Here is a 26,385-nt window from a genome sequence, read left to right on the forward strand (position 1 = left end):
ATTTTTTTTTATTGGGCCAGATTTTGCTCTCAGTTATTCAGGTGTAAATAGGGGAATAATTCCATATCCTTCAGGATATCCTTCATGATCAAATTCTGCTCATAATTACTTTGGTTTAAATATAGAAGTTGAGAGCAAAGTTTAGTCCTACATTTTCATTTCTATGATTGAGAGCAGAATTTGACCCAATAAGTATTATTACATTTTTGCTTTGTGGAGTTTTGCGTGTCCAGAAATACTGAAGAAAATGGAACATTTTTAGGAGTTTGGAAGTTCTGAGTGGATTGAATTAATGTGTTTTATTTTTCATTTAGTGCTGTAATTATTCTATGAAAATAATTTTGGCTGATCCTTTGAAGCTTGCTAACGATCTCTATCACAGGATGTCCATATTTTGCTAATATGGGGCAGATTCTGATTCTCTTACTCATATAAAGTAAAATTTTATTCCATGAGTAATCCCACTGAAGTCAATAGGGGATATTAATGGTCAAGTGAAAGTAAGACTGGTTAATATATAAACTATGGCCATAAAAATACCCACCCTACATTTAACATACTGATAAAAATGTGTGTGTACAAAGTAATGTTTCCTTGTATGACATATAACTAATAGAAACATAGATTTATAAAAATATATATATTTAATAAATAAAACTGCATTTTATTTCAGATATAAACTTTTGCCATGTTTAAAATGAATAATAGCAAAAAGGTATGTGAACACAGTCTTGAAGTCCTTAAATCTCAATCTGAGATGGGAATGAGACCTGCATATATCTATTTTCACCATATTATAAATGTAATGATACGTGATATTTGTATCAAGGAAAAATGGATATTTTTCATATTTCAGATGTAACTCTGTTCTCCACCATCCCCACCAAATATAATGTGAAAGAAAACAAACATTCTGTTTGACTCTCGTAACACTTTGTATAACAATTCCAAATGGTTAGTTTAGAATTGCTTATGTATGTTGAAAGCAAATTCTGCAGAGTTCATATAATTCACAAATGATCATGCCTTAACCTAAGTTCTGAGATCTTTCCAGGAGCATCATGTACGCTTCTTCCAAAGTTCTGAGCTCTGAGGCAGGATGCTAAAAGACTCCCAACTGCCATCTTCTTGGGTTGCTTCAAATAAAAATAACAAACAGTCCTCTTGACAATATAAAAGGCCACTTCTAAATCTTCCAAAGATGATATCTAGTAGATCATTTAAGTAATGTGCAATAAGCTGTGATGGTCAGGACTATGGGTGAACTTTGACACTCTTGCTATTTCATATACAAGGTTGTTCTAAAGCATATAGCATGAAAGACATCACTCAATGTCAAAAGACCCAATAGTCTTTTTCATGGATAAACTTAAGTTTTCTGATGGTCGATAGGAAAGGGAGCTCATTTTTGTTGTTAGCCTTGGATGTGCTCTGACATTTGGTGGAATGTATTTTAGTAGCTGCAGGAAATATTTTTTAAACTTTTTTCCAAAAAAACCATAAAGAAAGGGATTCAAGCAGTTGTTGAAGTAAGCTATGCAGATGGTGAAGGGCATGGCGGTATCCACAACATCAACAATTTGGCAATCTGTTATGATACGTAGCTGGATTAATACATCCAGAAAGGTAAACACTTGATGAGGAATCCAGGAAAAGAAGAAGAAAAGTACTATTGCCACAATCATCTTAAAAATCTCATCATTTCTGGTCTTGTTTTTCTGAATTTGGTAAGCCTTCTTCAGCGTCTTCCAGATTAAGGTGTAGCTTGTTAAAATTATCAAAAAGGGAATTAAAAAACCCAACATGTTCTTAGATAAACCTAGCCCAACAGGCAGTGTTGTATTATGGGTCTTGTACCGAAAAGCACAAATTGTCATATTCATATTCTCAACAAAAAATACATCACGGTGAATTAAGACAGGCAAACTAGCCAGTCCTGCTAGCAGCCAGATGCCGATGCAAGTTATTTTGGCAACAAGCATGGTGCGCCGAAGTCGGGACTTCATTGGATGTACTATAGCCAGGTAACGGTCAATGCTAAGACATGTGAGTAGAAACACACTGGCATACAGGTTGAAACTTACCACAGCTGATGCTATTTTACATAAACAGTTGCCAAAAGGCCAGTGGTATTCCATGGCTGTGTAGGCTGCCCACAGTGGCAAAGTCATTAGGAAACACAAGTCAGCCAGGGCTAAATTCAACAGAAAGATGCTAGCCACAGTCTTTAATTTCATGTAGAAGCAAATAACAATGACCACCAAACTGTTCCCAAATATGCCTACAATAAAGATGATGCTGTAAACAGTTGGAACCATAATGTATATATAGCCATGCCTTCCTGAAACGGGGCAGTCAACATGGATTCTTTTAACAGTCTCTTCGGTAGATGAATTAAGGCTCATCTTGATCTTTTCCGCTGCAGGTTGGTTTCAGGCACAATATAAACTTTATCTGGAGGAAAAAAAAAAATCACGAGTGAGGATTTTTTGCAATTAAATTTCAAGATTGTACCTTATGTAGCAATGATGAATCCAGTTCACTGAAGGAAATTTTAACTACACTTCTAAGGAAATGAGGATGTGAGAAATTAATCTACTTTTCATTAACTGAACATCTTCATTTGATTCAGTTGAAGTCTGGATTACAGGCCAAATCCTTAACGAGCCCTTGTTCAAGCAAAATTCCTATTGCAAACTGATGGGCAAACATTTTCCAGTTCTTTATATTTCTCTCAATGTGTTCTGTCTTCTCTTTGTATTAATGTACCCCTGGCTATACATGCTTATTTTATGTATTTAACACTACCAAAATCCTTAATTCTTTTTAACCTCTTATCATTGTATTTATTCTATTTCATTTTACACTCCCCTGGCCATATCTTGCCATCATTCTTTATGAAATCAGAATTTCAGTGCACAAATGGATGTCGGGATAGGACCTTTGGTTTGTTTCAGGTGGAGGCAAACATTCAGTGGTTTGTTCTAGGAGTACAAACTCACAGGTCTATTTTCCCCAGAGCCTTTGCACAAAACTCCCATTGATATTAACTGTCTCAATCCTGTAGTTGTTTCTTGCCTGGAACTCTTATTGACTTCAGTGGGAAATTCACACAGAGAATTTCTATGTAATTGGACCTAGGTGGAAATGATATGCCTGGAACAGGTAGAATATAGGTGTTGCTGCACAGGACCAAATATGGAGTATGATACAAGTTGTGTATGATATTTAAATCCCCTGCCCACGTTTGCTCTCTCATTGAGCCAATGACGTATCTCACCCAGCCCTGTTCTCTGATTTGGGATGAGATCTAAAGCCAGGTAATGAATTAAGGGCCTGATCAACTCTCGTTGAAATCCACAGGAATCTTTCCATGGACTTCAGTGGGACTGGATTGAGCCTCTGCAATGCACTGCCCAATACCAAAGCCGTAACAAAAGAACAAACCCAGCTAAGGGAATCCTCAATACTGGCCCACAAACAGTATGAGGCAAAACTCAAACAAGGAACAAACACAATGCCCAAAATGAAAAGGAGTACTTGTGGCACCTTAGAGACTAACCAATTTATTTGAGCATAAGCTTTCGTGAGCTACAGCTCACTTCATCAGATGCATTCTGTGGAAAGTGTAGAAGATCTTTTTATATACACACACAAAGCATGAAAAAATACCTCCCCCCACCCCACTCTCCTGCTGGTAATAGCTTATCTAAAGTGACCACTCTCCTTACAATGTGTATGATAATCAATTTGGGCCATTTCCAGCACAAATCCAGGTTTTTCTCACACCCCCCTTCCCCCCCCCCCACAAACTCACTCTCCTGCTGGTAATGTCAGTACTGTTCTGGAAGGTAAAAACCACTCCACTCCATTGTATCCAATTAGAGACAGGAAATTTTTTTCTTCCCATCCCCAGAACTGGAAGTCAGCTGCTTCTCTAAGCAAACCAGCAGGTATGGTTTATATACCACAGTCTTTAGTGGAGAACAGCAGGCTGAAACTGACAACACTCAAATGGAAAAGTATTACTTATAAGTTGCCTTATTGCATACAAAAGAAATGGGGAAAAGAAAGAGGATGTGTAGCGGCATTTCACATTTTTCTGTGGTTCTGTAAATAAAAAGGAAAGTTTTCATTTAGCATAAATGATTCCTTTATTTCTATGACACTATCTTTCTAATGTCACTGCAGTAAATACTAAAGATAGTAAATTTCCATGGTTCCAAATGTCCTTGCTTTCTGTTCCAGTTCAGTCACGGGGAAAAAATTGAATTTTAACCACCTAAATAAACAACTCTGAAATACAGTGAGAATTTTGTATCTGTCCCAACATATGTTTAGCTGCTCTCTGGAAGCCATGGCAAACTATATGAATTGTGTTGAAGAGATTTGCTTTGCAGCCTTCAGAGGTTTACCAGCATTTCTAACTCTCCGAACATGCACAAAACCCAGAAGACCAGAGCCTCAGCTGCTATAAATTGTGATGGCTCCATGGATTTCAATGGAACTATGCCTGCTTACACCTTCTGATGGTTCAGCCCACAAAGTGTTCTTACAAATTCTAAAATGATAATTTTCATAACATTTTAATTGTAAATGTAAAATTCTGAAGTGCTTACTCAGGTAATACTATTAAGAAGGACAATAGATCTTTGCCAACTGAACTGAACTGAACATGTGTAAGGACTTTAGAATTTGGCTCAATATTGATAGCTTCTTTTTAAGGCAAGCTAAAACTCAGATTCAGTATAATTTTCAATGAGGCTGCAACTTAAAGCAGAAATAGCTAATGACTATATGCAAAAAAGCCTCCCTGTGATAATAGGCAGAGAATAAAAAAAAAACGCAGGTAATTACATTTTAGAAGAATCTTCTGTCTATCCAGGCTACTTTTTCAATAATCATAAAGATGATGTGCCAAATGGACCAACTTACTCGGATGTCTTTTAGATTCTATACTTAGATGTCATGTTTGCCAGTTCATACAGTAAATATGATACATGTGCCATAAGGCTAGAATTTTATCTAAAGCTGTGAATTCAGGCTTGGTACTTATTTTGTTCTATGGTATCTGTCCTCTAATGTTCTTTCGACATAGTAGTTTAAGCCTAATTTCTTAGGACTATTTAGAGGTTACATAGGCAGAACTGAGTGGGTCTTACAACTTAGTGGTCTGTTGCATTCACCAGAACTGTAAACACATAAACCACTTACAAATTACACATCCCAGTAATTTAGATTGAAAAATATGATGTTTAATTGACAATGGAAAACAAATCTGTAAAAATCCAGGGCCAGATTGTTTTTGTTCCACACTGAAACTTTTAGAAAGGTTTCAGAGGAAGGAATCACTGCCCCTGTTACCTCTTCAGTTAGTACCTAAATATGGATCTAAGTGCCTAAATTTAGGAGCCCAAGTGTGAAAAATGTTGGCATAAATCTACTAAAAATATGTCCAAGCTGCGTAAACATGTGCAAATTGTGTGAAGTCTATTTTATGGGGCACCTTTGGCTTTGCTAGGGCTTCTGTGGTGTGCAAGGACAGGCAATGGAAAACTTCAGGGACTAATACTGATACTTTGTTGTTGCTCATTATTTGTACTGCAGTAGTACCAGAGGTTCCAATTAAGATCATGCTAAAAGTTTTACATAGACACAGTGGGAGACACCTCCTGTCTCAGACAGCTTAAAACCTAAATACACAAGACAGACAATGGGAGTATTATTTTCCCTTTTTTAAAAAATGGGAAACTGAGGCACAGAGAAATTAAAGCTCAGATTTTTAAAGGTATTTAGGTGTTCTGCTCAGTATTGCAACATCTACCTGACTTAGAAGTCTACGGGCTTGTCTACTGAACTAAAAGGTACCTAGTTTGTACCAATGTAGTCTTGTTAGAAGAGGACTAAGTTAACGCAAACTATGTATCATGCTGGCAGTGCCCGCATGGGGGAGTTACAGCACAACACTTTGGTGCTCACTGCAGTTCACACTCCTGTAGTCTGCACTGCAGCACAACATAGAAATAGCTTCGGAGTATGTCTACACTGCAGTTGAAGGTATGATTGCAGTTTGGGTAGGCATACCCATGCTAGCTTTAATTTTGCTAGCATGCCTGAAAACAGCAGTGAAGACACAGTGGCTCCTTACCCAGGATTCAAGGGAGGCTTGTAAAGCATACACAAGCTGCCATCACACCTCCGACTGCAGTGTCAACATAGCCTAAGTCTCACTGAAAGTTAATGGGACTTAGGTGCCTAGGTGCCCAAGTCACTTTGGCCTTCCAGTATTTAGCTGAGGAATGCCTGAAAACCTTTACAAATCTGGGCCTAAGTGACTTGCTCAAGATCACACAGGAAATCAGGCAGAGTCAGAAATTGAATTAGATCTCCTGAAGCTCAAGCCAGTGCCTTAGCCACCAGACCATCCTTTTACTTTAACAGGTTGCTCTTTTCTAAAAATGGAGTGAGCCTCAAATATGTTTTTTTCATGAGTAATGATCTGTTAATGCCTCATTTATCCTTCTGATACACTTCCTTGTTCTAGGAATAATGCTGGATTTACTAAACTGATTAATTTAAAAAAAGCTAAAAGGGCAATTTCAAGATTTCAAGCTTCTTAGGAATTACATGAAGACTGGAATATCTAATTAAATGTAGCTTTAAATACAAAACTTTTATCAAGAACTACAATTAATTCCTCCCAATCTCAGCAACTCCTTCTGTAAATTACAATCTAGGTACCTTGTTTGTTACAAATGCCTCAAAAAAACAAAACCAAACCTAAAAACCTCCTAACCAACCCTCAGTTATTTTTACCATTTTTTTTCAAGTAAAAAAGTCACGCTAAACCCGCTAGCACAACAAATACCTTATATTCTGATTATCAGTGGCATGCTAATTTATTAACCCCTCAGGGCTCAAATTCATGGCTGTCCTTGCCTCACAAAATCTGGAATGTCACAGGTTTTAGCTTTATGGCCAGTCACACTATCCAGAGCTTATAAGGAAAATAGCTAATACGCCCCTGAAGCACGTTGTGGAGCCACCCAACACGATATGAACTCGTGTGAATGCATATTTTTGTAACTTGTGCTCTGCAACAACATGATCCATCTTTTCATAGCTTGCCTCAGCTCCAGGCTGGGACTGTACAGTCTATTAGTCATTATAGCCCTTCTTCATTCATATAGAATCATAGAAGTATTTGTCCAGAAGGGACCTCCATAGATCAACTAATCCAGTCCCCTGCACTCAAGGAAGGACTAAGGGCAGATTTACCCTACAACCTAAGTTGATATAACTTGCATTGCTTGGGGATGGGGAGACTTTTTCACACCCTTGAGCGACGTAAGTTTCATGCTGTCCACATCGACGCTATGTTGGCGAGAGATGCTCTCCCACTGACATAACTTCCGCTTCTTGACGAGGTGGAGTAATTATGCCCATGGGAAAGCGCTCTCTCATCAGCATAGCATGTCTTCACCCAACGTGCTGCAGCACTGCAGCTGCATGGATGCAGCTGTGCTGATGTAGCACTGTAGTGTAGACTTGCCCTAGTAATAACTAGCCCATTCCTGACAGGTGTGTGTCTAACCTGTTCTTAAAAACCTCTAGTGATGGAGGTTCCACAACCTCCCTAGGTGATTTGTTCCAGTGCTTAATCACCCTGACAGGAAGTTTTTCCTAATGTCCAACCTAAACCTCCCTTGCTTCAATTTAAGCCCATTTCTTCTTGTCCTGTCCTCAGAGGTTAAGGAGAACAATTTTTCTCCCTCCTTCTTGTAACAACCTTTTATGTACTTGAAAACTGTTATCATGTCCTCCCTCAGTCTTCTCTTCTCCAGACTAAACAAACCCAATTTTTTCAATCTTCCCTCATAGGTCATGTTTTCTAGACCAATCTAGACCCATTTCTCCACATCCTTCCTGAACTGGACATAATACTCCAGTTAAGGCCTTATCAGCATGAAGAAGAGTGGAAGAATTACTTCTTACAACACTCCTGCTGATACATCCCAGATTGCTGTTCAATTTTTTTTGCAACAATGTTACACTGTTGACTCATATTTAGCTTGTGATCCACTATGACTCCCAGATCCCTTTCCGCAGTACTCCTTCCGAGGCAGTCATTTCCCATTTTGTGTGTGCAACTGATTGATCCTTCCTAAGTGGAGTCCTTTACTTTGTCCGTAATGAATTTCATCCTATTTACTTCAGACCATGTCTCTAGTTTGTCCAGATCATTTTGAATTTTAATCCTATCCTCCAAAGAACTTGCAACCCCTCCCAGTTTGGTATTCTCCACAAACTTTACAAATGTACTCCTTGTGCCATTGTCTAAATCATTTATGAAGATATTGAACAGAACCAGACCCAGGAATGATCTCTGCAGGACCCCTATTATATGTCTTTCCAGCTTGACTACTAATAACTACTCTATGGGAATGGTTTTCCAACCAGTTATGCACCCATCTTATAGTAGCTCCATTTAGGCTATATTTCCCTAGTTTGTTTATGAGGAGGTCATGTGGAACAATATCAAAAGCCTTACTAAAGTCAAGATATACCACATCTACCACTTCCTCTCATCCACAAGACTTGTTAGCATGTCAAAGAAAGCTATTAGGTTGGTTTGACATGATTTGTTCTTGACAAATCCATGGTGACTGTTAGTTATCACCTTATTATCTTCTAGGTGTTTGCAAATTGATTCCTTAAAAATTTGCTCCATTATCTTTCCGGGTACTGAAATTGCAGACCAGTCAGCTTAATTCCCCAGGTTGTCCTTATTCCCCTCTTTATAGATTGGATTTATTTGCCCTCTTCCAGTCCTCTAGAATCTTTCTTGTCTTCCATGAGTTTTCAAAGATAATCACTAATGGCTCAGATATCTCCTCTGTCAGTTCTAGGATGTATTTCATCAGGCCCTGCTGACTTGAAGACATCTAACTTGTCTAAGCAATTTTTAACTTTGTTCTTTTCCTACTTTATTTTCACTGGCATTCACTATGTCAGATGTCCAGTTGCTACTAACCTTTCTGGTGAAAACTGAAACAAAAAAGACATTTAACACGTTTATCATTTCCAGATTTTCTGTGATTGTCTTTCCCCCATCATTGAGTAATTGGCCTGCCCTGTCCTTGGTCTTTCTCTTGCTTCTAATGTATTTGAAAAATGTTTTCTTGTTCCCCTTGATGTCTCTAGCTAACTTAATCTCATTTTTTGCCTTGGCCTTTCTAATTTTGTCCCTACATGCTTTATATTCATCCTTTGTAATTTGACTTATTTTCTACTTTTTGTAGGACTCTCTTTTGCATTTCAGATCATTGAAGATCTCCTAGTTAAGTCAGGGGAATCTCTTGGCATAGTTCCTATCTTTCCTACACAGTGGGATAGTTTGATCTTGTGCCCTTAATAATATCTCTTTGAAAAACTGCCAGCTGTCTCAAACTGTTTTTCCCCTTCGGCTTGCTTCTCATGGGATCTTATCTACCTACTCCCTGAGTTTGGTAAAGTCTACCTTCTTGAAATCCATTGTCTTTATTCTGCTGTTGTCCCTCCCATCATTCCTTGGAATCATGAACTCTATCATTCCAGGATCACTTTTACCAAAAGACAATTATAGATTTGAAGGCTGGAAAGAACAATTATCAATCATTATATCCTCTAGTCTTACCTCCTGTATGCTAGCTAAGAACCTGATTCTACCAGTGTTGTGCTGAGCAGGACCTTACTGCATGAGCAGATCCATTGATTCCAAGTAGTAAGGTCCTACTCTGTGTGTAAGGTTGGTGGAATTGTGACATAAGATATGTGCTGAATACAACTGTGGATTTCATAGTCAACAGTGTCATGTCTAATGCAACATTTGGTAATGTCCCTCTGCAGAGGGGTTAAGTATTTTCCTCTCAAAACAGGCTGCAGCTTTTTATGGTTGTGAAGTCTACAAATCTTGAAGCACTTCTAGTAACCAGCAGGAATACTGGGCTTTCTCAGTAGATTGGCCCCACCTTTAGAATTTATTCCCTTTGGCAATGCACCATGTAGCTAAAGTCTAGTGTGCTTTGGGGTATGCATCAGTATTTAGGTTTTGACTTCCCCCTCCTGCTCACATGGTAGCTAATGTTTCTGGTGACAGTGGTGACCTTGATTAATGCTAACTATTCTTGTCTGTGTTTTAAATGTTTGTAAACAAGCACCTACCTCATATGTTCTAAAATTCATTACAATCAGCAATAAAATCAAGTTTGGTAATTTGAGCCTGGCCCTGTAAGTTTGTGAGCACTTTCTGTGAGGTACTGAATGGCCTCAACTCCCTTTGAAGTGAGGGGGGAAATAAGGAAGTTCAGCATTTTATAAATAGAATCAGGGTGTTGGCCAGGAAAGAGTTTTGAAATGCTGTACATGAATACTAAATTAACACAGCCATTTCAAAGTTAACAGGCCAAGCTCATTTCTGGTGTAACATCACTGATTTCAGTAGAGTTACACCAGGGATGAATTTGGCACGTTATCTCCTTCAAAGTATATCAAGCAATTGCAAATATTTTATTAATTATTCAAATGCACATGTACAAAAAAAGAAAATATGCTAATTCTAATTACAAAATGAGAAATACCAAAATTATAATTAAAAATACTACAGAGCTAAGGAAATGGAGAGTGGAGAAAGAGGTGATTATTAAGAAGGAATAAGGTAAGATACTTAATTTTGTTGCATTTTCCTTATAAGAGATTTTGAGGCATCAGAAAGAAAAGAACGTTTTTGTGGATATATTTGAAATGTTAGAAAAACACAGAGTAGCTCTGTAAAGTTTTGGATGCAATAGGAATATGGAAGGACATTTCCTTTGAGTGCAAATAAAGGGTGTAGACCATGTCTTCCTAGGAGATGTGTAAATTTCCCTTGATTGACTAACAGTGACACACACTTGTAACCTTATCACCTGGCTGTATAACCTTACCATCTATAAAAGAAAAGGAGTACTTGTGGCACCTTAGAGACTAACCAATTTATTTGAGTATGAGCTTTCGTGAGCTACAGCTCACTTCATCGGATGCGAATACAGACTAACACGGCTGTTACTCTGAAACTTACCATCTATGTTGTGCTCTATGTATTTGAGAGCACAAATGACTTTATATCACTGTGTGACTGAATTTCTGAATGGCCTGACATCTTAAGTTCCAGTAAGGAAAGCATTGCTAATGCTCAAATGGGACTTTTACCGTCCAAGGAACTCTTAACGTTTCAAAAGAAGACACAGTTGGTTTTGCTTCTCAGGAGATGCACATACCCCTCATTCCTCTGGAAACTTTAAAGCAATAAAAAAGCTTCATACCTGAAATGGAAACTCATTCCTTCTGAAGAACTACTCAAGATGGCAGCTCTGTAAGGTGTGATGGAACATCACTGCTGATATTAATTCCTTGCAGTGAACTGTGCTCTTTTTTTGCTAGATGTCATTAGGGTTTAGTTACATTAAAGCTATACAGAATAGAATACTTTAGTGTAGAGACACTTCACCTACTGCAATCTGTATCATTACTTCATTAATAACTGCCAAAGCATCAAAATAGTCTGAACGGTGCATAAAAGACAAAGACAGAGGCTGCAGACAGACAGATTTTATTCTAGCCAGTGCCTGGGAACTTTAAGGGTGACACGGCAGTAGCGTTTGCTGAAAGGATTGATTTCAAGTGACTGAGAATGGGTGTGTGTGTGTGGGGAGAGGGGGGCTGCTTGACAGTCAATCTGTAAACAGGTTTCAGAGTAGCAGCCGTGTTAGTCTGTATCCGCAAAAAGAACAGGAGTACTTGTGGCACCTTAGAGACGAACAAATTTATTAGAGCATAAGCTTTCGTGGGCTACAGCCCACTTCATCGGATGCATAGAATGGAACATAGAGTAAGAAGATAGATATAAGCAGTGTGTCTGGGGAGCTGCTAATCCTTGTTGTACGTTACTGTCCTGTTTGACCTTTTATTTTTTTAATTACAATGATTATAATAAGTCACTGGTAATGCCGGGTTTCAGACTGTTCTACCAGCTATTATTCACCACTCTATTCATTTCCTGTGTTGGATGAGCATGCATCCTAATTAAACTGCCTGTGGTAACAAGGCAGGATGCTGGGCCCAGGCAAGGTAAATAGTGCTTTGCCAACTGAAACATATGATGAGATACCACTGACTCCAGCTTCCTGTGAAAACTTCATTAGCTATAAATGGGTAACCAGATGTCACAAGTCAGGTTTGAAACAAACAAACAAAAATGCTTTCAAAATTTGTGCTTTGGCACTGACTCTACTGATATAGGCAGACCCAGCCTTAAGCATTTAGCTGTATTACAGTAGGTAATACACCCTTTTTCTTCTCCTGATGCTGGCTGGATTATTTGTTCCCCCTATAAATGAGAAATAAGACTTTTCTGTGTTTATAAGGATGAAACCTTCTTTTCATGTTAGACGGCTGTGGATTTAAATGCTGACGTAACTCAGAGTAAACTTCCCGAGACAGGCTGGAAAATGTTTTGGAATAATATGTTCTATACTAAAAAGTGTTTGCTTATTGTTCCTTTTTTAAAAAAACTCGATCCCGGGTATTTAGTCTTCCTTTCGTTCCTTCTCTAGGTCTGTTGTTACTGGTTGCTGCAAAACTGTTAAGGTTTTACAAGCTTTTTATGTCATTGTCCTTTTCCTATACAGCCGTATAAACAACATGTTCATCCCCACAGCCATAAGTGACTGTAATTTCTTCTACCTCATATGATCACAAGTTCATCCTCCTTTCCTGCTCATCTACCAGGACCTCGCTTCTCATGGCAATGAGACAGACTGCATCTTGTAAACACTCTGCCACCAACTAGAGCCAAAGCCTACCCACAGAAAAAGCAGGTGGTGGTAGAATTTGTGTTTAACAAACACAGATACCAAAGATAAGGTAGCAGATATACCTAATGACATTCCTCTCTGCCTCTACATGACAAGATACTTGTTTGGCAGAAAAAATACAAGTGCTTAAATAGGATAGTTAATGCAGGGTGGTCCTAATTCTAAAGAGCCCTGTGATCAACGGATTGCTCCTGTGCCCATACTTATGGTACAGTGGGAAGACTTGATGGTGAACCCTGATGACCACTGCCAGAGAGGCTGCTTCCTCTAGGTTGCTGGTTCAATCCAGTACAAGTCAATAGAAACAATAAGTGTTTACAATACGATGGCTACTCAGTGGCCTGTCTAGAACAAGCTGCTGTTTCCAGTCTGTTCTCTAGTGGGCAGCTTTCCATGTAACAGCTGTAACTTGCAGTTCCAGATGGAAACATGTTCAGATTTAAAGATAAGTTTATTTACATTTTTTTTTACAATGTATACATAGTAGGCTGATGGGCACTATACACCAGGCTTTCCAAACTGTGCAGCCTGACCCCACTTTAGTTCCAATCCTAAATAAGAATATGCAAATAGCTGCAGGGGATTTTCTTTCATATTTTCTGTGTGCCTGTCCAGCTCCAGCTAAAACCTATCACACACCCAGCAGGGCTTGAACGGAGCCACAGGGTTTTCCCTGCAGTTACAATTCCTGGACTTCAAGAGCTCCTGTGGTGCTGCCACTGAAGGCAGGGAGACTGGCTCTTCTCTGCTCTCAGTGCTCACCTTAGTGGCATCCAGCTGGCATGGAACAACCAGGTGGGAGAACAGGCAGCAGCAGCCTCAGGGCCTTGCTGGCAGGGAGGCAGAGACCGGAATGGAGGGTGGCAGGGCTTCAAATGGGATCAGAATGCTGCTTGGATCAGAACTAACAGCCGGAGACTTTCCCCGGGGTGTTTCTTATAGGTTTTTAGGGAGCTATGACATGTGCCCTGGTCTGGCAAGACACGAACGCCTCAGACCTGCCAAGCTCAACCTGCTGTTCAGCCACAACCTGCCCTTCTGCTGGGTCAGGGCTTTCTAACCAGTCCAGAGTTACTGCTGAGGAGCCCACATGGAGGCTGAGGAGACTGTAAGAAATGTGTTCCCGCCTTTAAATTACACCACGTATTTTATAAGTATTGGAGTCTTCCTGTTTGCATGGGCTTTACATTCACGTGACAACCTCCCCACATGTTCCATGATGCTAAGACTTTAACCTTTTAAAAATGTAATCATGAAGAATAGAATTAGAGAAATACAATTCAGAATTGGAAGCCTTTCTCCAGATATGCTCATTTGTATCATACCAGCATACAGAAAAGAAACCTACAAAAACAGCTTTAATAATAATTGTTGAATTTGTTGCTGCTTGGGCAAATTTTGGAATAATTAGATAAAACAGTGGTTTAGCATGTGCCACCAGAAATTCCAGGAACTATATGCCTTCCTGTCCATTTCTAATGTATGTGGACTCTTTCACTAATCAGTTACCATAATCACATGAGAACTCACTATCAGTATTATTTGTTAAGTGCTTTCTTTCTGCTACAATCTTTTGAATTGGATTAAGCTACTTTTTGGTTTTATATTTCACAAGTATTAGTGAATGTATGTCCTTATATTGATTGTTAAAACGTACTGTGAAAAAGTGCTATTGTTTGAAAAACAATGCCTATATGTAATATCTGCAATGATATGCTTTTGGCTGACCCTGTGCTACTCCCATGTAGGTTCCAGTCCATTTATACAAGTATATAATCCCAGTGAGCTCAGCAGGACTACTCCTGTGTGTTCAAGTGTTTGCAGGATTGGGGCCCTAACTTGCAGTAATTATTTTGGTTGCTTTCTTTCATTGTGTTTCTATTTAGGCTTTGTCAGAATGACACAATTAGGCTAATTACTTGTGTACTCTATGTACCTGGTTAATATTTTCAGCTGAAGTCATGCATGAGTAGAGAGACTGAGTTATTGCTTGCCCTGGACAGTTAGATGATCTAAATATCATTTTTTTAGAACAAAATACTTTTAATTTTAAATATCTTAACATTTTCAGTTTGTGACAAGAGTTTTCAAATACTTGACAACAGTTTTTAAGCTGCCATGGTAAAAGCTAGGCTGCTTTATGGTATCATAAAGCATAGTTCATAGTCAGCAAATAAACTGCAAGGGTGAGGCCTGACATCTTAGGAGGATGTGAATTTCTCCATTAGAGCGAAACACTGACTTTCCTTGTCAAATTAGATATCATGTTATTGGCTCTGGAGTAGCAGAGGCCCAGCTATTGTTAGCCTGTAAACTGGTACTATTTATGCACTGTGATGCTGAGAACTCTCCTCTATATTTATTCCTTCTGCATACTTCAATACTTAGAAGAATCAAATTATTTTCATTTTCTTGCTTTTCTTCCTTACTTCCAGTTGGTTTTCATACTTTCTTCCCCCACCCCCATCTGCTTTCCTGACTTTGATTAATTTTTTCATTTCGTTCTCAAACCTCCTTCAACTTTGCTCAGTTTTACTAGTGCAAGTTTCTGTAAGGGAAAAGTGCAGATTAATGTGAATTCTCTGTGGGAAATCATCTGCTTTCAGAAGGAGTAACCAAGGTTGAAATTATGGGGAATGTATTTTGAAGGATGTTTCTGTGTTTTTTGGAATGGAAAAGCAATGGAAAGAAGATAATAGCAATAATCATAATGATGCTGTTTAATTTGCTCCAAAATCTACTTCACAATATATATGACATTCTGACCACTAGAGGTCTGTATTTCCTATTTTAAAAAATACAAAAACCGTTCTTTTATTCTCAAGTGTCATTCAGTGTCAACCCCAGAATGTTGTTTTACGTGAAGAATTGCTTCAAAGACACAAACGCATTTAAGCACCAAAGAGTATACCAGAGGAACAATTTTAGGATGGATTATAAGACATAATAGTTTTCTCTCTCCAATTGCTATTAATCTAGGATATTCCTGGTTTTGCTGACATCTAACCTAGTATCCTGCTCTAGTAAATCATGGAGCAAGATCCTGACACTTGTTTTTCTAAGGACACATGGAGTTTGATCTCCCTAAATTTCCTGAGGCAAATTTTAAAAAAATGTATCTTCTGTCTGGGAAAAAATTATAGTGTCCTATAAAATTTAAATGAAAATACTTGACAACTAAATATTATTCTGTAAGATTTTTAGCTCTGTGTTATTAATTATACAGCATTTTTTTCAAATACCAGCCAGAGAATAATACTGAAAGTAATTTTAGCTAATTCTAGGTCTACTTGACTTAAACATTCATTTTCCTATTTAGTGGGCAGTGTTTTTGTTGTTGAAGTTGTATGAAGATTCCACTTCAGATCTACTTTGGTTGTTATTAAAAGAGCACCATTTTTTTTAATTGGAATTTTGGAAAAGTACATGGCAATGTGATTCTATATTGATTTTTAGTGCCCAAAACCGTCAGTTTTAGCCGTAAAGGTCTTGACATATTTAATTTCCTGTAAAATCAGTTCCAGGTTTTAAAATAGTAGTTGTCTGGTTTTCCCGCCCCCCCCTCCCCCCCGCTTCTATTTACACACCTAACTCTCACATTAACCCTTGGGACCCTTGTGAGACATGATGGTGTTTATATAATTGTTATACTAAAATAATTATCTGTTGAGCTAGGCAGTCCTCTAGTCCCCATAAAAGTAAACATCATTATAGCACTCTCCTCCATATGAGACTTCTAAATCTATGGAGAGGTGAACCTCTGTAGTAGTTGATTGCTACAGTGGTATTTATTTATATGAGGACTGGAAGACTATCATGTCAATAGAGGAACAACAGGGAGCCACAAGTGAGTTATATTACTTCATGCCAGACAAACAGAAATAAATTGTGTATTCTATTTTTCACTACCATGTCTCATGTTTGTGTCAAATAAGGTAGTTACGTTCTGTCCAATGATGAATCCTTATGGAGTTAAGGAATGACAGGTTGTATCATCTCAGAGCCAGCAAAAACAGCAATATTTTTGAGAGAACACAAAGGGATCTGAGAAAATGAGAGGTGACGGGGGGAAGAAGGGTTGGACATCTGTGGTGGCTGTAAAACCCAAGGTGAATGGATGTCACCAGCGCCACCAATATTCTAGGCTGGGTTTAAAGAAATAAAGAAAAAAAGGCTTTCACCTGCACAGACCCAAATTCAGCACTTTGCATGAGAGTGGACTATATCAGCAGGAACAACAGGCCTCACATAAATGCTGGGGTGGGGGACACATCTGCCCTTTTGCAGAGGAACACTCCATGAGGCTCTCCTTGGGAATTTCCCCCAAAGTAATGTCATTGGAGGAGGACTGGATTTGCCCCTTACCCCTACCAACACACAAAATGAGTTCTTCTGCCCCCAGAAGCCAGCAGATCCTTCAAGATTCAGAAGAAACAAGGAGCATCTGCATAGAGGGCCTGTGCTTTGAGGTTCCAATACCCTTTTCACTCCAATGTCCTATCTGTGCAGCTCCAATAGGACTACATTGCCAAGGCCTCTCTTGGCCAGGATTTCCCTGGCACTCCAACCCAAACAGGGGTTCCACAAGGTTCAGCCTGAAGCAGCATTCTTTCTTTCTAGTAATCTGCATGGGGTTGGTGAGGAGAATACAGCAATTACAGCCTTATTTCCAGCCCACCCTCTTATCACAGAATCACAGGACTGGAAGGGACCTCAAGAGGTCATCTAGTCCAGTCCCCTGCACTCAAGGCAGGACAAAATATTCTCTAGACCATCCCTGATAGGTGTTTGTCCAACCTGCTCTTAAAAATCCCCAATGATGGAGATTCCACAACTTCCCTAGGCAATTTATTCCAGTGCTTAACCCCACCCTATTGACCAACCTAAACTACCCTCGCTGCAATTTAAGCCTATTGCTTCTTGTCCTATCTTCAGAGGTTAAGGAGAACAATTTTTCTCCCTCCTTCTTGTAACAGCCTTTTATGTACTTGAAAACTGTTATGTCCCCCAGTCTTCTCTTCTCCAGACTAAACAAACCCAATTTTTTCAATCTTCCTTCATAGGTCATGTTTTTTAGACCTGTAATAATTTTTGTTGCTCTTCTCTGGACTTTCTCCAATTTGTCCACATTTTTCCTGAAATATGGCGCCCAGAACTGGACACAATTCTCCAGTTAAGGCTTTATCAGCATGAAGTAGAGTGGAAAAATTACTTCTTGTGTCTTGCTTACAACACTCCTGCTGATGCATCTCTGATTGCTGTTCAATATTTTTGCAACAGTGTTACACTGTTGACTCATATTTAGCTTGTGATCCACTATGACCCCCAGATCCCTTTCCGCAGTACTCCTTCCTAGGCAGTCATTTCCCATTTTGTGTGTGCAGCGTATTGTTCCTTCCTAAGTGGAGTCCTTTAATTAGTTCGTAATGAATTTCATCCTATTTACTTCAGACTATGTCTCCAGTTTGTCCAGATCATTTTGAATTTTAATCCTATCCTCCAACCCTCCGAACCTGGTATTGTCTGCAAATGTAATATGTGTATTCTCTGTGCCATTACCTAAATCATTGATGAAGATATTGAACAGAACCCTAGGTGTGCTCCATCACTGCTCTTTGTCTGCATGGACCTGCCCATTCTGAAAGCCAAGAAATTGGAATAGGATGAGTGACCCACCTGCCGTGTATGGGGCAGAAGAGAGCTGCATGGGCATCTTTGGATAAAGTCATACCTCCAGTACAGGGGTGGGCAAACTTTTTGGCCTGAGGGCCACATCAGGGAATAGAAATTGTATGGCGGACCATGAATGCTCACAAAATTGGGGTTGGGTGCGGGCGGGGGTGAGGGCTCTGGCTGGGGATGTGGGGTTGGGGATGAGGAACTTGGGGTGTAGGAGGGTGCTCTGGGTTGGGACCGAGGGGTTCAGAGGGCGGGAGGGGAATCAGTGCTGGGGCAGAGGGTTGGGGCGTGGGGAGAGACTAGTGGTGCAGGATCTGAGCAGCGCTTGCCTCAAGCGGCTCCCAGAAGCAGTGGCATGTCCCTTCTCCAGCTCCTACATGGAGGCATGGCCAGGTGCTTCTGCATGCTGCCCCATCTGCAGGCACTGCCCCTGCAGCTCCCATTGGAGCGCTGGAGGGGGCCATTGGAGCATGTAGAAGCCGGAGCGGGGCCATGCCGTGACTTCTGGGAGCCACGTGGAGCGGCCCCTGACCCTGGTCCCCGGATGGAGCACCGGAGTGGGACCGAGCTGTATGGTGGGGCCCCCAACCCAGAGCCCTGGCTGGAGCGCTGGAGCAGGACAAGCCCTAGATTCCGCTCCCCAGCGGGAACTCGCAGACTGGCTTAAAATGGCCTGTGGGCCATAGTTTGCCCACCCCTACTCCAGCATATCAAAATCATAGGGCCTGACTCCCGTTGACATCAGTGGGCTTTTGATCTGGCCCTTAAGGCAGGACTAGCCACGTACTAACAACAACTTTTATTCAGAAAAATTTTTGCTTTAGTAAAACATCTTGTTACTACTAAAAGGAAGAAATAATGTTTAATAATACTACAGTGTATCAATAAAAAAGTGTGCCAAATTGTCTACACATTTGTTGTGAGTAGGGCTGTCAAGCGATTAAAAAAATTAATTGTGGATAATCGAGCGATTAAAAAAATTAATTGTGGATAATCGAGCGATTAAAAAAATTAATCGCGAATAATCACGCAAATAATCACGCTGTTAAACAATAATAGAATACCATTTATTTAAATATTTTTGGATTTTTTCTACATTTTCAAATATATTGATTTCAATTACAATACAGAATGCGAAGTGTACAGTGCTCACTTTATATTATTTTTATTACAAATATTTGCACTGTAAAAAACAAAAGAAATAGTATATTTCAGTTCACCTAATACAAGTACTGTAGTGCAATCTCTTTATCATGAAAGTTGAACTTACAACTGTAGAATTATGTAAAAAAAACCCTGCATTCAAAAATAACACAATGTAAAGCTTTAGAGCCTACAAGTCCACTCAGTCCTACTTCAGCCAATTGCTCAGACAAACAAGTTTGGTTACAATTTGCAGGAGATAATGCAGCCCACTTCTTGTTTACAATGTCACCTGAAAGTGAGAACAGGCATTCGTATGGCACTGTTGTAGCCGATGTTGCAAGATATTTATGTGCCAGATGCGCTAAAGATTCATATGTCCCTTCATGCTTCAACCACCATTCTAGAGGTCGTGTGTCCATGCTGATGACCGGTTCTGCACGATAATGATCCAAAGCAGTGAGGACCGATGCATGTTAATTTTCATCATCTGAGTCAGATGCCACCAGCAGAAGGTTGATTTTCTTTTTTGGTGGTTCAGGTTCTGTAGTTTCCGCATCGGAGTATTGCTCTTTTAAGACTTCTGAAAGCATGCTCCACACCTCATCCCTCTCAGATTTGACGGCACTTCAAATTCTTAAACCTTGGTTCGAGTGCTGTAGCTATTTTTAGAAATCTCACATTAGTACCTTCTTTGTGTTTTGTCAAATCTGCTGTGAAAGTGTTCTTAAAATGAACATGTGCTGGGTCATCATCCGATACTGCTATAACATGAAATATATGGCAGAATGCGGGTAAAAAAGAACAGGAGACATACAATTCTCCCTCAAGGAGTTCAGTCACAAATTTAATTAACGCATTTTTTTTTTAACGAGTGTCATCAGCATGAAAGCATGTCCTCTGGAATGGTGGCGAATATTTAGCATATCTGGCATGTAAATACCTTACATCGGTGGCCACAAAAGTGCCATGTGAACGCCTGTGCTCACTTTCAGGTGACTCTGTAAATAAGAAGCAGTCAGCATTATCTCCTGTAAATGTAAACAAACTTGTTTGTCTTAGTGATTGGCTGAACAAGAAGTAGGACTGAGTGGACTTGTAGGCTCTAAAGTTTTACATTGTTTTGTTTTTGAGTGAAGTTATGTAACAAAAAAAATCTACATTTGTAAGTTACACTTTCACGATAAAGAGATTGTACTACAGTACTTGTATGAGGTGAATTGAAAAATACTATTTCTTTTGTTTATCATTTTTACAATGCAAATATTTGTAATAAAATAATATAAAGTGAGCACTGTACACTTTGTATTCTGTGTTGTAACTGAAATCAATATATTTGAAAATGTAGAAAAACATCCAAAATATTTAATAAATTTCAGTTGGTATTCTATTGTTTAACAATGGGATTAATCGTGATTAATTTTTTTAATCATGTGAGTTAACTGCGATTAATTGACAGCCCTAGTTGCGAGTAACCTACAGAGTGGTAATTCCACATGTAGGAACTACATTAGTTGTAACAATGATGAAACTTTTGGTTACAATTTTGCGTTTGCACTAATATATATAATGTTCCTGGACATTGTAAGTATTTCTTTACATTTAGTAGCATATAGTTAATTCTACATAGACCTAGGAGCTGTAATTTCCCATCTCTCATTTGTGCTCTGCTGCCAGAAGTTGGGATATCTTGATGTACAATTTCTATTCATACATGATAGATTGCACTACCCTAGGACTGTGCAACTTTACTGGTATTCAGACATTAACACTAAACTGGCTTTTTGTTTTAAAATACTTTATATATACCAAAATTTGTTGTATGCTGTTTGCTGCTTTGCAGCACATTTGTGGAAGGTTTAGCTGAAACAGTGCTATTTTCCAATTTGCCATACAGTTTTAGCAAAGTACTTCACTTTGTAAGTTTCATTTTTCAGATCAGTTGGATTTGGTTCAAAAGATGACCTTTGATTTCCATATGCTCTTCTTCCTTATAAAGGGCCTGACTCTGCTGTGACTGCAGTTAACGGAAAAACTTTCTCTGACTTAGGACTAAACTCAAAAATGCTGCAGAATCACTGCATTCCAAAACATTACAGATTCACTGGATGTTCATCACAACTTCAAAAGCCATTGGGTAGGTGATGCAGAGTGGGCAAAACATGATGCCAACAGAGGCCACTTCTATCCACTGAAAAACAGCCTATAATCAGCAATCCCCATGTCATGGTGTACTCCTTGCTCTCTCACAGACTTCTGCAACCTTATGATACAGGAATTGCCCAGAATCCACATGTTGGCAACCCTGGCTGTATACATATTTATTTTCCCTCAGCAGTCAAGGTACCTGCATTGTTAGTTCCAAACCTTGACCCTATGTCTCTTTGCAAATGCCACATTAATTTGTCCTGAGGTCAGGAAGAAGCCACTTGCCCTTCCCTCTCTCTCCAGGCCTAGTAAAATACAGATTTTTTCATCAAACAAACACTTCAAGGTTTACTTACTACCCATCCTCATTGCCCACCTTCTCTGCAGCTGCAACCCCTTTTCCTGTCCCTCATCCTCATCCCCCTATGTCTCTAGTTCCTCCCCCACTGATATAACAAACATTTGGATTAGACCAAGTGGTGATTATTCTGCTGTGTTCACTGTAAATCTTCCCATAAAATAAAAACATATTCTATTATAACAGAGACAACTTGTGGCAAGCAACATGAGTTATTAAATCTTTATTGCACAGGCATACAAAGATTTGGACTGGACACATCAGTGTCAAGGTGTTCATCAGAGTAATGGCATTGACATATTCCTTCCTACTGCCTAGGAAAACAAAGTGGATGCATAGAAACCTTCTCATGGTTTCAGGCCCAGTGAGAGAAATTTGAGGCCCTGGTACATCATATTCAGTGGGGTCCCAACCCCTCCCATTTCACTTTATACAGATGTTACAGATGTTTTGGGGCCTACTGAGTTCGGGGCTCAATACAATTGACACTCATTCACTCCCAGTTCGCCCTGCGTGTTTTTTTCTTTATTGGTGCATGCATATTGTAATCCTTCCGGACTATACATCTTCACAAGTGAAGAAGTGAACTTGTTCTTAAATACAATAGTCAATTTGAGTCCCCCAAAGATTTAGTGGGGGCTGTGCACTTCCTTAGCAGAGTGAGTTTGACCTGCATGAAATCAATAGTTTGAGCTGTAGCTCTGTGCAAAACTACGCCCATAGAAACTTTTTGAAAAATGGGCTATTTTTTTTTCAGGGTTATATCTCTGGAACCCCTATCTCAAATGACTCCCTCCCTCCCACACTTTGGGTCAGTAACCCTAACCTGAACTCTCCAAACACAAAATTTCAAAGGAATCTGACTAAACATGTTGATTTTAGAAGCCTTAAAAAGGTCAACCTTTACACAGAAATTGTGACACAACCATAACTGTTGCACCACAGTAATAACAGAGACAGTCCCTAACCAAAGAGCTCACAACCTAAGTGAATTTGTGGATGTGGCCAGGAGTTTGAGCACGAGTTGGCGGGCACTGGCAGAGTTGTAGGATGTAGGGGGATTGGGCTGCACTGGCAGAACTGGGGAGTGTCATGCCTCCCTCATCTTTGTCCCACCCTTTCTCCCCTCCCCTACCACTTATCCCCATTTATCCCACTATCTATAACCTCCTTCCCCTCGCTGCAGCCCCGAGCCCCTTTTCCCCCCTATTCCCTCACTCCACCCCGAGACCTCTCCTGGGAAGCATTCATATGTTCCTCCTCCTCCCCACAACTTACATGGCCCCCAAATTGCCACCCATGACTCACAAATTGTAGCAACCTCCAGCCATTCAGTCCAAAACTCCTTTTGTTTAAGGTGGGGGGCTTGTCATTCACTTACCCTTCATTACACGAATTGAAGGGTGAGTTCACAGCCATCAACCTCAACAAGGTCTGTGACATCCAGGCTTGATTATTATAACTTGTATCTAGAACCACAGGTGCTGGCTTCCTCTGGGCCCCAGGGGTGCTCACCCCATGCACTGCCCCAGGTCCTGCCCCCACCCGATCTCTTCCCCCCAAGTCCCCACCCCGCCCCATCTCTTCCTGTTCCCGCTCCACCACTGTCCTGCCTCTTCCCACCCAGTTCCACCCCCCCGCACCCCATCCCTGCTCCTCCTCCTTTCTCCCAGTGTCTCCTACACACTGCAGAACAGCTGTTCATGGCAGGCTGGAAGTGCTGGGAGGGAGGGGGAGGAGTTGATTAATGGGGCTGCTGGTGGACAGGAGGTGCTGGGGGACATATGGGGGAGCTGGCTGCCAGAGGGTGCTAAGCAGCCACTGATTCTTTTCCATGGGTGCTCCAGGGCTGGAGCACCCACAGCGGTGCCTATGTCTAGAAATGAAGCCACTGCCTTGATAGAGCTGAAGATGCTACTAAAAAACAGTGCATTGTCAACACAGGTCACAGTGAATGCATCTCTGCATTGGCTGTCCCTTCAATAGAGTCCAAATGAAAATCTTTGACCTGATATTCAAAGCCCTCCACAGGATTGGGCCTCACTACCTGAGAGATATTCCTCCCCCCATGGCTGTGACAGCTACATTCCATTGGAACAATGAAAGTGTTGACCATCGAGGAAAGGATGTTGAGTGTGAAAGTCAGAACGTTCACAGGGCTGAATGTACACTATGGAATTCACTTCTGCAAGAAATAAGGATGATCTTGGAAGTAACTACATTCAGAACAATATACATAACCTATTCCTGTGATTTAGCTTTCCTTCAATAAGTTACACACAAACACAAAACTACTCAAGCTATTTCTCCTACAGGCAGGAGAGCTAGAGAGATTATTATTGTTATTTCTATTTTTATATACTTGGGAGGCACCCAGATGCTATGGTGAAGAGGACCATATAAGTACCTAAAAGAGAGAGCTGAAAGGGTAGATTAAAGTGGATATAGAATTTACATGCCAAGTTTAATACTCAGCAAGCCAGGAGCCATTTTTAAAATGGTCAGAAAGGAAAATTGATCAATATTCCTGTCACAGGTTGCTCTACTTACTGCTGGATGGCACTGCCTCTTGGCAGTTCTGGGGATTAGCTTGGTCAGGCTAACGCTCCTTCCAGTGGTTACACCCCATCAGTTTCTCCTCTGTAGCCCCACTCGCATGAGCTTCAACTGTCCTCTTCAATGGCTATCCTCCATGAATTTATCTAACTATTTTATGAAGCCAGTTGTACTTATGGCCTTCACAACATCCCCTGGCAACAAGTTCCACAGTTTGATCGTGTGTTATATGAAGAAATACTTCCATATATTTGTTTTAAACCTGCTGCCTATTAATTTCATTGAGTGACCCTTGGTTCTTGCATTATGTGAAAGGTAAATAACACTTCCTTATTCACTTTCTCCACACCAATCGTGATTTTATAGACCTCTGTCCTATTGCCCCCAGTCGTGCCTTTTCTAAACTGAACAGTCCCAGTCTTTTTAATCTCTTCTGATACGGAAGCTGTTCCATACCCCTCATCATTTTTATTGTCCTCTCTGTACCTTTTCCAATTCTAATGCATCTTTTTTGAGATGGGGCAACCAGAACCGCACACAGTATTTAAGGGTTGGGAGTACCATGGATTTATATACTGGCATTATGACATTTTCTATTTTATTATCTATCCCTAGCCTAATGCTTCCTAACAGTCTGTTAGCTTTAACTGCTGCTGCCCCTGGAGCAGATGTTTTCAGAGAACTGTCCATTATGACATCTTGGTTCTTCACTGACTTCTGACCCAAAGAGACTCCTGGAAACACCTGAGGAACAAAGACTGAACTGGGGGGAAGTGCTGGACCCAGGCTAAAGGGATTTTTAGCCTGTGAATGGAACACCTGGTGATTCCAAGCTGTTAGCAAGTGCAGCTTGCCCCTTAAGAATCTACAGCCTGCTTGTATCATCAAGATACAAGATCTCTTTCTTGAGTGGTAACAGCTAATTTAGAGCCCATCGTTTTGTATGTATGGTTGGGATTATGTTTTCCAGTGTGCATTACTTTGCAATTATCAACTGAATTTAATTTGCCCTTTTGCTGCCCAGTCATTCAGTTTTGTGAAATTTGTTGCCCAGTCACTCAGTTTTGTGAGACCCCTTTGTAATTCTTCCCAGTGAGCTTTGGACTTAAGTATTTTAGTAATCTTATATTATCTGTAAACTTGGCCACCTCACTTTTACTGCTTTTTCCAAATCATGTAAGAATATGTTGAACAGCACAAGTCCCAGTACAGATCCTTGGGGGAGCCTGCCATTTACCCCTCTCCAATATGAAAACTGGTGATGACTTTTTGGAGTCTGACTCATAACTTTTGAATGCTTGTGGCTGGCAATACTAAGTATACAAAGGGGACAAAGGGCAGGGAGCAGGCACACTCCTAGTTAGTGTGGTTGGCAAAAGGACGGTGTCCTAGGAGAAAAATGTCTGAGGCACAAGAACCCAAAAACTGTATTGGGTGTAGAGAATCCTCTTGTGTGACAGCCTTTTTATTTGTCAAAGATGACAGTGGAAAGATGAAGACATCAGGTAGAAGTTTCAAACATATGTTGAGAATTCAGTTTGTGTGATATTGGTGGAAGTTATTTTTATACAGGACTAAGGACTGTTCCAAGATTAATAATCTCAAAAG

General features: G+C 40.1%; 1 protein-coding gene and 1 long non-coding RNA gene across 4 annotated transcripts in view; one reads left to right on the forward strand and one right to left on the reverse strand.

The window, feature by feature from the left end:
• Positions 1-26,362, forward strand: part of LOC311526666 — a 49,357-nt gene extending 22,995 nt beyond the window's left edge. Inside the window, exons 2-3 of the long non-coding RNA XR_014713087.1 lie at positions 21,715-21,852; positions 25,393-26,362. This is a non-coding gene — a long non-coding RNA (uncharacterized lncRNA). The remainder of the gene's footprint in view (positions 1-21,714; positions 21,853-25,392) is intronic.
• The window catches only part of AGTR1 (angiotensin II receptor type 1), a 44,880-nt gene continuing 19,177 nt past the window's right edge, over positions 683-26,385 (reverse strand). For 2 of the 3 annotated variants that reach the window (XM_084639901.1, XM_084639902.1), the window contains exon 2: positions 683-2,454. In XM_084639901.1, the coding sequence (XP_084496027.1) occupies positions 1,326-2,405 (1,080 nt within the window). In that variant the 5' untranslated portion in view covers positions 2,406-2,454 and the 3' untranslated portion in view covers positions 683-1,325. The remainder of the gene's footprint in view (positions 2,455-26,385) is intronic. The other variant, XM_084639903.1, reaches the window with a different exon arrangement.

Source organism: Lepidochelys olivacea (assembly GCF_965140295.1).
Source record: "Lepidochelys olivacea isolate rLepOli2 genome assembly, chromosome: 9".
In the NCBI taxonomy this organism is placed as follows: Eukaryota; Metazoa; Chordata; order Testudines; family Cheloniidae; genus Lepidochelys; species Lepidochelys olivacea.